At 42.4% G+C, this 13313-nt stretch overlaps 1 protein-coding gene across 2 annotated transcripts in view; it reads left to right on the top strand.

Annotated features, from left to right (window-relative positions):
- Gda (guanine deaminase) overlaps positions 1-13313 on the top strand; it is a 78429-nt gene that overhangs the window by 36761 nt on the left and 28355 nt on the right. For both annotated transcript variants that reach the window (XM_021151664.2, XM_029472743.1), the window contains exons 3-5: positions 5083-5254; positions 8125-8212; positions 10765-10870. In XM_021151664.2, the coding sequence (XP_021007323.1) occupies positions 5083-5254; positions 8125-8212; positions 10765-10870 (366 nt within the window). The remainder of the gene's footprint in view (positions 1-5082; positions 5255-8124; positions 8213-10764; positions 10871-13313) is intronic.

Genomic DNA, 13313 nt, shown 5'->3' with positions numbered 1-13313 from the left:
CTGTCCTGGAACTCACTCTGTAGATAAGGCTGGCCTTGAACTCAGAAATCCGCCTGCCTCTGCCTCCCAAGTGCTGGGATTAAAGGCATGCACCACCACTGCCCGGCTGGTTCCTTTCTTTCTTTAGCAAACATCTGTTGAATATTACGTGTGCAGTGTTAGAATCTTCACAAGCCTTTAGCCCTATATAAGATGGGGGAGGGGAGGGGCAAAAACAGGGAAGGTATTAAGGAGCAGAGTTTGAGAAACTACTCCAGTGGTATGATTAGGGAGGACCTGGGTTCAGAGTACACTTGAGTTGGAATTTTTATGGTCTTTACTATCTACATAAAATGTGCTTCCAGTGGAGGGCTTACTATCTCCATAGCCTGGCTGATTTGATATGTACAAATGAGAATACTTGTCTCAAGCTGACGTATTTTATCTAATTTCAGAAGGCTATGTTTTAAGTCCAATAATAGTGGCACCATCATTTTTACTCTGAAAATCCATTTAAAACTTAAAAAGTGACTCTAGGTAATGGAACTAGAAGTTCATGCAACTGATGATGGTGTTCAAACAGACTGTGTGACACTGGTCTAGGCCCTCAGTCAACTGTCCTTGTACAACCTTGTATCAGTGTTTGCCATTTGTATAGAACATGAGTGGATGCATAGGAGATGCCTTCACCTGCCTGCAATCCCAGCACTAGGAAGCTGGGGCAGAACTTCAAATTCAAGGCTAATCTGGGTTACATATTGAGACCACACCCCAAAAAGGAAATGAGAAGTGGGGTGGAGTGGAGCATGGAACTGTGGATGTAGATTAGTAGTAGAGCACATGTTTGAGATGTGTTAAGTCTTTGGGCTTACAAAAATAAAGTTAAGTGAAAATAAAGAAACATAAAAGATAGGCAGGTATTCTGATTACTGTATATAGTATTCTATATATTGTTAACTTTTTCTCAATTTTTAAAAAGGCTAGGTTACCCCTTCAGGTTTAAAGTGTGAAGTTGATGTTCTAAGGGAGTTATGCTGACTAAATATCATGGGGGAGGGAAAGCCAAAAGGCGAAGGGAGGGGACCTTCTTCTGAGGAAGCCAGTGGGCCACCTCTTGAGTCTGCCTCAAGTTGGCTCTTGATAGCTACCATCTAGCTCCAAGTCAGACGGTGAATTGACTTCTAACCTGGGCTGAGGCATTGGCAGGTTCCAACCCTGTAACCATCCCTGAACTGCATCTTCTCTCTGTAAAATGAGGTAGTGCACTTAAGGACTTTGTTCCACATGCATCTCTAACATTCCACACACTTGCTTCTTTATCTCAGCAAACCGCATACTTACCCTTGAGTGTGTGGATTTTGGTGGGGTCTTATCCCAGCGCTTCTTATATCTGGTAAAAGCTACACTCAGGCCATGGTAAGTCCTCCCTAGCCTAGCTTCTGCTCTCAAATATTGCACCCTCAAGAACCTCTTGAGTCCAGTTCTTTTTCTGTCACTCACATGGTGAGCCCCTTACTCCTCAGCACCTTGGACAGAACTAAAGTAACCTGAGCTTTAGAGTAAATGTTCAGTGTCCTGCCACCAGATCACTGCGTTAGATGTTCTATAGTCTCTCTGAGGCTTCAGATCCCTTGCCTTCAGATTCTTGTCACTATCCCCCCACCTCCTTTATTTCTCTCTCTCAGATATCTCCTGGGACCCCTTTATTTTCTCGGCGATAGTTCTGCCAATGCCAATCATCGCCTTCTTCTCTTTCTCTTCCTTAAATGGACGCTACTGCTCAAGAGTTAGCTTTGTTTATTCATTTCTACAGAAATCTCTTGCCATTTAAAGCTTGAAGAGAAACCCTTTAACCCTGAATCCTGTCTTTAACTATTGTGAGACAGCTTATCCCACACCATCAGGAACTTCTTGGACATGTAGAGATCACACAGTAAAGACTAGATGTGGTTTGAGTGTGTCCTTCAAAGGTTCAGATGCTGAAAGTTGGACCCTGTGTATAGTACAGATATTGAGAAGCAGTGAAATTTTTGAGAAGTGGGACCTGGTTGGAGATGATTCGTGATGATTGCACAAAGTGAGGGGGTTCTTCTGAGAGCGGGCTGAGTTAGGCTGAATTAAAGTGACTCTGTCCCATACAGTTGGCTTATTCTGCATGCAGCTGGTTATTTTTATAGTTCTCTATGTGTGTAATGCAAAAAGGTGTGCCCTTGCCTAGATCGTGCATGTACAATTTTAGAAGTGTGAGATAAATAAACCTCTTTTAAAAAGTAAAGGATCCAGCCTTGGGTAGTTTGTCGCAGATATATGCAACAGTCACTGCCTCATCCGTTGATACTTGACTTAGGCTGGCATCATGAGACCCTGCATACCTGACTCTGTACTCAGGTTCTCTGCACTTTGTATGTTTGCCCTCATATGCTCAAAACTTTCTCTGACTCATCTCCTTTGCTTCTAGAGACTGATAGGATAGTACATTCTTCCTCTCGTGTTTATCATTGCTTTTCCATGGGAAATGGGAATTGCTGCGACCTTTATTCAGAAAGCTTGCATGTGGAAGGTTTCAGGAGTCTCCTAGCTCATGTATTTTTACCCTGTGTGTATTTATATAGGAATATGTGCGTGTGCACATGCATGCACACATGGAGAAGGCCGAGTTTGATACCGGATAGCTTCTTCAACCATTTTCCACCTTATTTGTTGAAATCCAGAGCTTATTGATTCAGCTCATCTACTCAGCTAGCTTGCCTCCCTGTGATGGGATAAAGGGAGCCACCCTGCCCTCCTGGTATTTACCTGGGTATTAGAAATTTGAACTCTGATTCTTATGCTTGCCCGGGAAACATTTTATCCACTGAGCCATCTCTTGGCCCTTCAAAATTATGTTTTGCAAGTGATTGCTATTGTAAGAGCAATAAGGCTTTTTATTTTCCTGAATAGTATTCCACTGGGCCACAGTTTGTTTAGCCATATTTCTCCCGTGACAGTTATTTATATTGTTTCCAACTTGAGGCTACAATATGAACAGAACTGCTGCAAACATTCTCGTACAATCTGTTTTTTATAAACTTAAGCTTTATTTCTCTTGAGTACATACTTAAGACTGAAATTATTCACTCAGATCCTCTGTGTAACAAGGTCTCTCTCTCTCTCTCTCTCTCTCTCTCTCTCTCTCTCTCACACACACACACACACACACACACACACACACACCCCTAATATCTTGAATTATTATAAAGTCTCTGAAGACAATAAGAGGCCTTATTTCTCTGTAGACTCCCCACAAGTCTTAACTGAGCCTCCTAAACATGATTGAAGAGCACATGACTGCAGGTGAACTCAAAGCTGTTTCACTTTGTGGTGGTAAAGAGAGTATGAGGATCAAAGACAGAGGTACTTAGAGAGGACAGTGACTGACACATTTCACACTGTAGGCTCTCTTCTTATTCATGAGTTGTCACTGTTCTTTGTCACCTAGAGTGTAGTGAACAAGAATGCTGAACCTATAAGGTAGCAGTCAAGGTCAAAGCTGGCCTCCCAAGCTCATAAGCTACCAAGGACACTTCCTGAGCTTACATTTATTGCGATACAGATGAGGATGCTATTTGCCTACTCTAGAACATCCTTTTCACCACCAGCAGCACTTACTGATGCTTTTTGCCGTTGCTAGGTACCACCCTTGTATCCTGTAACTCAGTCCTCCCCACAATTTTGTGGTCAAGACACTGCTTATTTTTTTATACAGTTAAAAAAAAAAAGGAGAGAGAGAGAGAGAGAGAGAGAGAGAGAGATTGAGATTCAGAGACTGGATCACATGACACATGTCTCACTGCTGGTTAATGGTGAGTCCTCACTCAGAGAGCCTCATCTAGACTGTATGTATGTAACTGTTAGCAAGATGCCTACCACAAGTAGCACGATGCTCAGAGGATGCTGTGCCCAGTTCCAGGATATGCACACATTCAGCGTTAGCCGTAATAACTGCAGCTGCATGCCACTTCTAGTTCTCTTCTTAAAATAGAACATTTTAAAGCTGCTCATGGCTGTATCTTACTTCTAGATGTATGGATACATTTTATTTGCTGGCTAAGGGATGTTTTTTCTTGTGGTGTCGAGTGTTGAGTTCAGGTTCGTTGGGTGATTCTTCAGTTGCTCTAGTGACAGTAATGGAGTATATATAGCATGTATTAATAGATATATGTTCGGATGAGATGATACAATGACTACCCAAGGGAACTGAATTAGCTCATCTATGTCTACTAGCATTGGCCTGTCTCCCTTCTGTGGAGAGTGCTTCTGACAACTTAAAAATATCTATCCAAAATATCCATAAGAATAGAAAGAAATGTGGCTCGGTGGGCGGGGGTTGGGGGTGGGGCTCAGCTGATCAGAAGTATGAAGGTGTGCATAATGGTGTATGCCTGTCATCTGAGCACTCAGAAGGTAGAAGGAGGAGAAATATGAGTCCAATGCCAACAGGGGCTATACAACACAATCCTGTCTCAAAAAGAAGAGAAGCAGCAAAGAAGCTGGGATGGCAGTCATAGCATCATACCCTCCTCAGTACCTCACCTTCAGACCAACAGCTCATTTCTACACTTTCCTGGCAAAGATCAAGAATCTCAAACCAGCCCAGGCATGCATGTTCCTGGTGCTTCTGTTGAGAGTTCCGCCTTTAAATACATGGAGGACAGGATTTCTTACAGTCTTCTAAGATGAAGAGAGCTACTGAGCCTTAAATCACTGTTTCTTATCCTTAGTCCCCTTCTGTTACATGTGAGTCTGTCCCTCAGTCCAAATCATGAGGCTTGAAGACCCCACCCCACCTCTGTTCTCTGTCAAGTTGTGAAAACAGAGTCATAGATGTCCCCATGCCCCCTCTCTTTTCTTCTGCTACAGTGGCTTGGCTTCTGTGCACTTCTGTTTTCCTTTCCTTCACTGTCTCTGATTGGAACTGTACATATAGAAACTTAGGCGCTCTCTCTCTTTTAGCAAAACATTTTACTTAAAAATAAGAAAACTTTGAGTTGTACAATTGTAAGATAAGCGAAACCCTTGTCTAAGGAAACTGTTCAATGTTTTCCTTTTCTTCTCACTTCTCAGTGAGTTCTTCATGCCAGGCCTTGTTGATACCCACATCCATGCCCCTCAGTATGCCTTTGCTGGAAGCAACGTTGACCTGCCGCTTTTGGAGTGGCTGAACAAGTATACATTTCCCACAGAACAAAGGTTCCAGAGCACTGATGTGGCTGAAGAAGTCTACACTAGAGTTGTTGTGAGTATTCTGTGTGCCTGTTCTGTGTAATGCCTGTTCATCTATGCAAACATTCATTTCTAAGACCAGACTTCAGGTATCAAACTGAGGACATTAAGGTTGGCAAGGACTGTAGCAGTTTTAGTTCTTTTCATAATCCACTGATTACCCTACCCTCACAGTGACAAGGAGAGAATTTGAGTTTTAGGTCTCAGCCTGGTGGATTCTACAGCATTCCTTAACTCTTGTCTTCTGGGCACTTTCTCTCACTGCAGCCATAATCCTGTTGTGAGGACCATGTGGAATATCTGTGTGACCTTTAAAGGGCTATGTGACTCACTGTGTCCATCTACAAAACTCAGAGTTAATGATACTACCTATTTCATGGAATTGTTATAATAATATACCAGGTTAATATTTGTGGGGTCCTTAAAATAGTGCCTAGCATATGGTAAGAACTCTATCTATCTATCTATCTATCTATCTATCTATCTATCTATCTATCTATCTATCTATCTATCTATCTATCTGTTTAATGTTCAAGAAAAAATAAAGTTCAAATTACATTTAGGAAGATAGCACATTGTTTCAGGAGGTTTTCGAGGAGGGAAGACAGGATGGTCCCACATCGCAGAACAGGTGGGGATGTGATGTGAGGGCCAACAGCATTAGTGGGAACAGTGGAGCCAATTCAGCCCCTGGGCAGTGACTGCAGTGTGTGCCCACTGCATGTTGAAATGCCCCTACCTTCTCCTCCTTCATAAAAATTAGCTCCAGAATGAGAGCACACGCAGACACTGGAAAACCATCAACAGTAAAGAAGGCAGAATACAAATGCTTTCATCTGGCCTCGTTTTTTTGCAGGGAACACTATGAACTACGTTCCTGGATTCTGATTGGCCATCCTGGTAGTTCTATGGTACTGGCTATGCACCTTTACAAGGAACAAGCCTTAGCCTTCCTGCTAGTATCATTCCAGTCTTAAAGAATAGAAGCAAGTGCTTACATTCATTCCTTTGTCTTACTTAATTATAATTGTGGGACTTATATTTTAGCCTGCATCCATGTGACACTAGAAAAACTTTTCAGGCTAAAAGCTTGTTATGAATTGGCTAGCACACGGTGCTAATGAATTGTGTTAACCACGCCAAATCTTTATCCTCAAAATGTATTTATACCTCCCATTGTTCTAAAAAGGGTTTGAAATGGCTTAAAATTGCATAGTATGAAACAAAAGAAAATGAGTCATCAAATCACAGCAGAGGGAAAAAGAGGGGAATGGAGAAATAAAACCCCAAAGTCAATGCGCAGTCTTGGTAGAACCTGTTACAGATTTAGCTATATGCTTCTAGCACACGATGTAGACAGGGAATTCAGAAATAAAATCCACTGTGTGTGTGATTTTTGAGGGGATAAAAGCATATGTATTCCTTACACTGAAGTTAAAAAAAATTCTAACATTGCTAACTGAATGTGGGTGGATATGGTGTCAAAATACATTTGTAAAGATGATTATGGGTAGGAGGAGGAGGAAGAGGAGGAAGAAGAGAGGAAAAATAAAGGGAAATTGCATTATATCAGTTCTTTATACTTGAGATGGAGCATCAGTGTCCTTCAGGCAACATACATAACATATTTCTTTATGTAGGTATTTAAATTCAGTGAGTTCTAAGCTGGTCTGTTCCTGACAAGTATTTATTTGCCAGACATGTCCTGTGATTCTGGTTATGAGCAGGCCTACACATGCTAACAAAGATTCAGGTGGAATTGACCTCCACTTAAGAGAGTTGGCACTCCCCACGCCCAGCCCTGCCCTCCTTGGGTTCTCCCTGTCTTGTCACGTGACTGTGCTTAGCATAGATGTCTGAGTTTTCTAGTGTTTTTAGCTCAAGGAAGTCCATTTTGAAACTGCAGATTCTCATCCAATTGAAGCTTTTCTTCATGAGAACCAAGGCTGGAGGACTTTCCTCTTACCCACATCAGCAGTGACTGATAAACCTCTTTACAGGATGAACTCTGGAGGGAGCAAACACTGAATTCAGTGTCACTGGGTGAACATACCTTCCAGTGACTCGTTTTCTTCAGGAAGGGATTCTTCAGCCTCTTCAGGGGTGGTGGGAGTGACATACTCAGTGTTCTCAGGACCCTGGCCATCAGCTAGATCTCCACTTAAACCCTTTCTTCATCTTGTTACCGGGGATTTTGTGCCCTTTCCACATTAGCAGTTTCTAAGGAGAATGACTCCATACACAGAACAGGTTAGGAATGGTTGGGAAGCTTCCACAGAGGGAACATGACTGTGCAGACTCCAGCTAGTGTCCTGCTAGCTCCCCAAATGCCCACCCTCTTCCCAGGCGTCCAGCATCTTCTCTGTGTTTTCCTCTGCTGTTGTCTCTTCTTGTGTGTTTTCTTGGGAGTTAATCTATGTTGCCCTCACTTATTGTGGTGCAAGTGAAAATTCACTAAGGATAGAAGACATAATGATAATTGTTCTGCCAGGTTGAAGCAGAAACCTAGCTGAATAATTTTATGTTGTCATATACAGAAACAAAGATCCCACTTGCATACTCATAGATTAATAAAAATCCAAATAGCCTTACACAATCCCAAAGAACAAGGAGTTAACTGGCATCTCATTTTATGACCTCTGGAACACCCAACCATGTGAATCTAGGAAATCTGAAGCACCAACTTCTCCTTAAGCTCACACTTTTAGAGTATAAATACTTTTGCCATTTACTTAGTCTCTTCCACATCAAGATGGCATACCTTTAAATAAACACATCTTAAAATTAAAAACCAGACTTCTATTTTCATCCATGTGTGCCATGTGACTTTTCTGAGCACATGCGAATCAGGATTTTTTTTTTTTTTTTGTGGTTTATTTTTAGAGGAGAACACTAAAGAACGGCACCACCACGGCTTGCTACTTTGGAACAATTCACACTGACTCATCCCTGATCCTTGCGGAAATTACAGGTGAGCAGCTAAAAGCAGGATTTAGGGGCACGTCAAGCAAAGACTACCACAGCATGCCTGGCGAGAGTTTATACTCAGTGGGAAGCTGCGCCTTTGGATCTAGAATTTGAGCATTTGCACTTTGTGAGTGACTCTGAATATCCTAGAGCCCTAAATCGATGTTTATTGTTTAAATGTTTTAATTATTTCTATATAGGTTCTGGTTCCAGGATAACATTTATAGATCGGAATTTGGCATATTGATTTGGGGCTCTTTAGAGCACCGTTATCAGTGTAGCTGTGGCAACAGTTTGTTATATTGTAATCAATGGATAGGTCTTGACAGTTAGCTAGATTCTGGGCATTGTGCTTGATGCTAGCACTGCAGTGAACTAGAAGAAAATCTTTGTCCTAAAAGAACAGAAAGGACACTTAAACACATTGATTAATACTTGTAGTAACACCTGCTAGATATACCTGAGTATTGTACAAAATAGTCTAAATGGCTGTCTGACATCTATGGCTACCCTCATAGCACAGATAGATTAACTAAAGCACCAAGATGTCCACATAGCTGGGAAGCAGAACTGAGCCTAGATTTAGGCTGATGATTCCACACATACCCAAGTCAATGCCTGGCATACAGCAGGTACTTGGTAAGTACTGTTGACTGATGATGTATTTGCCTCACTGTTGTGTTCCAAGATAGTTCATACCAAAGGCCAGTTGCTGACACTGAAAATGATCATGAAAGTTCTCAGAAGAGGCAAAGGCAGCCCATCTGGGAAGACTCCATGGAAGCGGCCTTTAACTGAGTGGAAGACAAAACCTGGAGAGACTGAAGTGAGGAAAGGAGGTGGACAGGGGACCTAGAGCAGGGATATTGATGATGGAGACAGGAAATAGCATGGTTCAAAGAAAGTGGCAGATGCACTGCACCATGAGGAGTGTGAGGAGGTTCAGAGCACAGAGGGCCTTGACTATACACCAGAGACTCAAAAGAAGGTTTCAGGGCAGTGAGTGATATAATGAGAATGATGTTAAGGGATTCATCTGATGATGACTAGATATTAAAATAAGCCTCAGGGAGAGAGTAGCAGACAGCCTTTTGAAAGACACGTGACAGCAAGGATGATGTGTTTATAAGAAGATAAAGAAAGAGGGAAATATGTTTTATGGATGTATGGTGAGGTGTGGGGGAAGGGGATGCCTCCATGGGCCCATGCTGAGGCATCCCTTCCCCTGAGAGACCAGCCACATGGAGGCATAGTATAGAATAGAGTATATTCAGGGCATGGGGAGGGAAGTTGAGAGGGGAATAGAGGGGAGAGAGAGAGAGAGAGAGAGAGAGAGAGAGAGAGAGAGAGAGAGAGAGAGAGAGANAGAGAGAGAGAGAAAAGAAGAAGAAGAAGAAGAAGAAGAAGAAGAAGAAGAAGAAGAAGAAGAAGAAGAAGAAGAAGAAGAAGAAGAAGAAGAAGAAGACAAGAGAGAGAGAGAGAGGAGGGGACTAGCAGCCCCTTTTAGAGTGAGTCAGGCATGCCTAGCTGTGTTGCCAGGTAACTGTGGGGCAGAGCTAACAACGGAGACATTGTAAAACAACCCCACCTATGTAGCCAGACTGAAATACGAGTTCCTCCAGCCCATCTGATGAAGATCCTTCATTGCCAGCACCGTTAGGCATTTGGTAAACGATAACAGTATCTATGCCACTGTGGTTAGGGAGAACTGTGACGGAGCATCTGGGAACCATGTGCCTTATGCATCTTTCTTTGTGTCTTTCTTATCATCCTGCACAGCGCAGAGGACTCTGGGACACTGCAGTCTAGATTTCAGATAAGCATGATTTGGATATGTGTGGAGTCATCGACCTAGGCTCAGTTCTGCTTCCCAGCTATGTGGACATGTGGAACTCTTTGTGCCTTAGTTAATCTGTCTGTGCTATGAGAGCCAGCAGTAGATGCCAGACAGCCATTGAGGGCTGAGTATTTTGTACAATGTCTCGTACCTAGAACAGAATCGCAAGTGTTGCTACCATCTTAGATAATCACAGGGGCAAGGAATCAAAGCCAAGTCATTTACCCAGGACCCATGTTCTTAACATTTTATATGCTGTGTTTAACTAGAAAAGGAACAGCAGATGCATGGAGGGCACCTGGATCCAGTGATGGCAGGAGAGGAGCAGATAGACAAACAAATGAGGGGAAAGAAGGAGAGATGGTACATCAAGGAATATTAATACATTTTCTAGGATCTGAAGTTATTACCCTTTGTACCATGAGGGAAGATGAATGTCATGATAGTTGTAACATTGGTAGAAACATGGACAAACTGTTTAACCAAAAGGAAAAGGAAAGTAAGAAGTGTAAAATACCCAATTATTTGCTGGCAGGCTGGGAATATGATGGGGTCTGGGTGGAAGACTGTTGACTACTCTTTGAATTTAGTGGCTTTGTTATTGTCACCGTGGGAAGACAGAGGGATAATTCTTAACATTCTCACGTTTTAGAATGATTTTAATTTGATTTTTTTTTAAAGGAGCACATTTTTTGATTCTTTCTCTGTTTGCTTCACAGATAAATTTGGGCAGCGAGCATTTGTGGGCAAAGTATGCATGGATTTGAATGATACTGTTCCAGAGTACAAGGAGACCACCGAGGAGTCAGTCAAGGAGACAGAGAGGTAGTGTGCCTGGGAGAGGGGTGGAGTTCATCTATATTTTAGATGAGTTATCTGCTATTCTTATAGAGTCTGAAATCAAGATGGGAAAGTAGATACCATTATGACCCAGTTGAGATCTGAGCACAGTAACAATGTCAAACTATGGTGTGGACAGAGATAACACAGCAGGTCCACACGAAGACTCTAATGTGTCTGGTTGTCAAGCCACCTCTCCCAGATGCAACATACAAAGGAGGTGCCCTAAATACACCAGTGTCAGTTCTAGGATAAGTCCCCAATCAATCTGTTTGCAAGAGGGTAGGGATAATCCATGCTATACCACAAATTCAGCACAGCAGGGCTATCTATGATTCACAGACAGACAACAGGGAGAGTACAAACCTAGGACCCCAAATGGGTTAGTTTGCAAGGCTCAGCAGAGCTGCTCAGGAGGAGTGGAGAGTCATTTATACATACCCCACATTGCACTACAGTGGGGAACCCTAAAGTACAGTCTAGCTGATATTTTAATCCAGGTGGACACTTGGCTCATCGAGTTAAAAAAAAAATTGCAGGATGGGCCCAGAGAGATGGCTCAGCAGTACCTGCCTTAGCCCTGGTTTTCAGGACTCATGGCTTCTCACATGTTGGTAACTCCAGTTCCAGGGAATCTTATGTCCTCCTCTGCAATCCACAGGCACTGCATGCATATGCACACTCACATATGTAGACAAACACACCCATGAAATAAAACTAAGAAAACAAAATGAAAAAAATACAAGGTTTCCTTTTCTGGGAGGAACCAGGACAAGGCTGGCTGATGGATCTGGTTCCTGCAACTTCCAGATGTTAGATTTGCAGCCATTCTTCAGTTAATCCTGGGAGTTTCAAGAAAGAGGCAGAGGGCCATGTGACCAAGGCCTTGTCACACATCTGACATGTCTACCAAGTGGTGTGTGGATGCAGGAAATATGGTGTACAATAAAATTGATCAGCTATGAGAAAAGCAAAGTGGTTACAACATGATGGACTTTAAAATTATTATGCTAAGAAAAGCGTCACACAAAAGAGCACACTTTATAAACTTCCATTTATATTAAATACAGAGAAAATGCAAGTCCGTGCATGAGTCATAAAGTGGGAGAGGTTTGCTGTTGCCAGGAAAGAACTGTCTATCTCCTGCTTATGCACCCAGGGGATCTCGCTCTGAAGATGAATTCAAAGACTGCATTATTATGATAACTCCACAATCCAGTAAATTTGCTAAAATTATTGAATAGAGCACATAAAATTGGGTGAACTTGATGGTATGTAAATTATACTTCACCAAAAATGATTTTAAGGGTCGAGTGGGAAAGATTAGAATTTTAAGTGCATAGTTTGGAAGGGTTGCTTTGAAAAAATCACAAAAAAAGTGGCTCTTGAGAAGGACATTGTAAGAACAGAGTGGAGCGCTTTCCAGATTCCCACACTGTGACTCTCTCATGGACTACGGTGTTTCTCTCATCTCCTCTCACACCCAGCCTCCTGCTTTTGCCCCCCACGCAACTGAAGCAATTTCTTTTGAAGTCCAAGAATCTTGAGATGTAATGGCATATTCTAGAGTCTCCTTAAAGTGTAGCATTTCAGAGGAAGAGCCAATTATGTCCCTCTTCCAGTATGCCAAGGGCACTGGGCAGATTTAGGCTGTTTTATAAAATTGGTGTGCTTCTTTTGAAAAATGTACATTTGTTTATGTTTGTGCATGTGTCGTGTAAAATTGCGTGTACTAGTACACACACCCGTGGAGGCCAGGGGAGGATGCTGGGTGTTCTGCTCTGACACTCTCTGTCTTATTCCCTTGAGACAGGGTCTCCCACTGAACTGAAAGTTTTTAGTTCTGAGCATCCTCCTGTCTCTGACTGCCAGCACTCGGGTTTGAGGCATGCCCAGCTTGTTCAGCTCGGTTTTGTTTTTGTCTTTGTTTTTTACATTGGTGCTGGGGATTCAAATTCAGGTCTTCATACTTGCCTAGCAAGTGCTCCTACCCACTACACCATCTCCTCAGCTCCATAAAGGAAGGATCTTTTATTTTTATTTTTTTAAATTACCCTTTAGGGACTGGAGAGATGGCTCAGCAGTTGAGAGCATGGACTGTTCTTCCAGAGGTCTTGAGTTCAATTCCCAGCAACCACATGGTGGCTCACAACCATCTGTAATGGGCATCTGGTGCCCTATTCTGCTGTGTCTGAAGACCCTGACAGTGTACCCACATATATGAAATAAATATGGTCGGAGTGAGCAGAGCCAGAGCAAGCAGGACTGGAGTGAGCGGGGCTGGAAAAAAAAATTAATTACCTTTTTGTTTTTTAATTCCTGTATTAGGCCAGGGTTTCTCCAGAAGACCAGAATTTTTAAGTATAGTGCCCTGCTCATTAAATTACTTTTAAACGTAGTTGTAGGAAGTAATCACTTTTTTTTTTTT

Source organism: Mus caroli, chromosome 19 (assembly GCF_900094665.2).
Source record: "Mus caroli chromosome 19, CAROLI_EIJ_v1.1, whole genome shotgun sequence".
Lineage (NCBI taxonomy): Eukaryota > Metazoa > Chordata > Mammalia > Rodentia > Muridae > Mus > Mus caroli.
The sequence above is the reverse complement of the archived record's forward strand: the minus strand, read 5'-3'. Positions and strand labels throughout refer to the sequence as shown.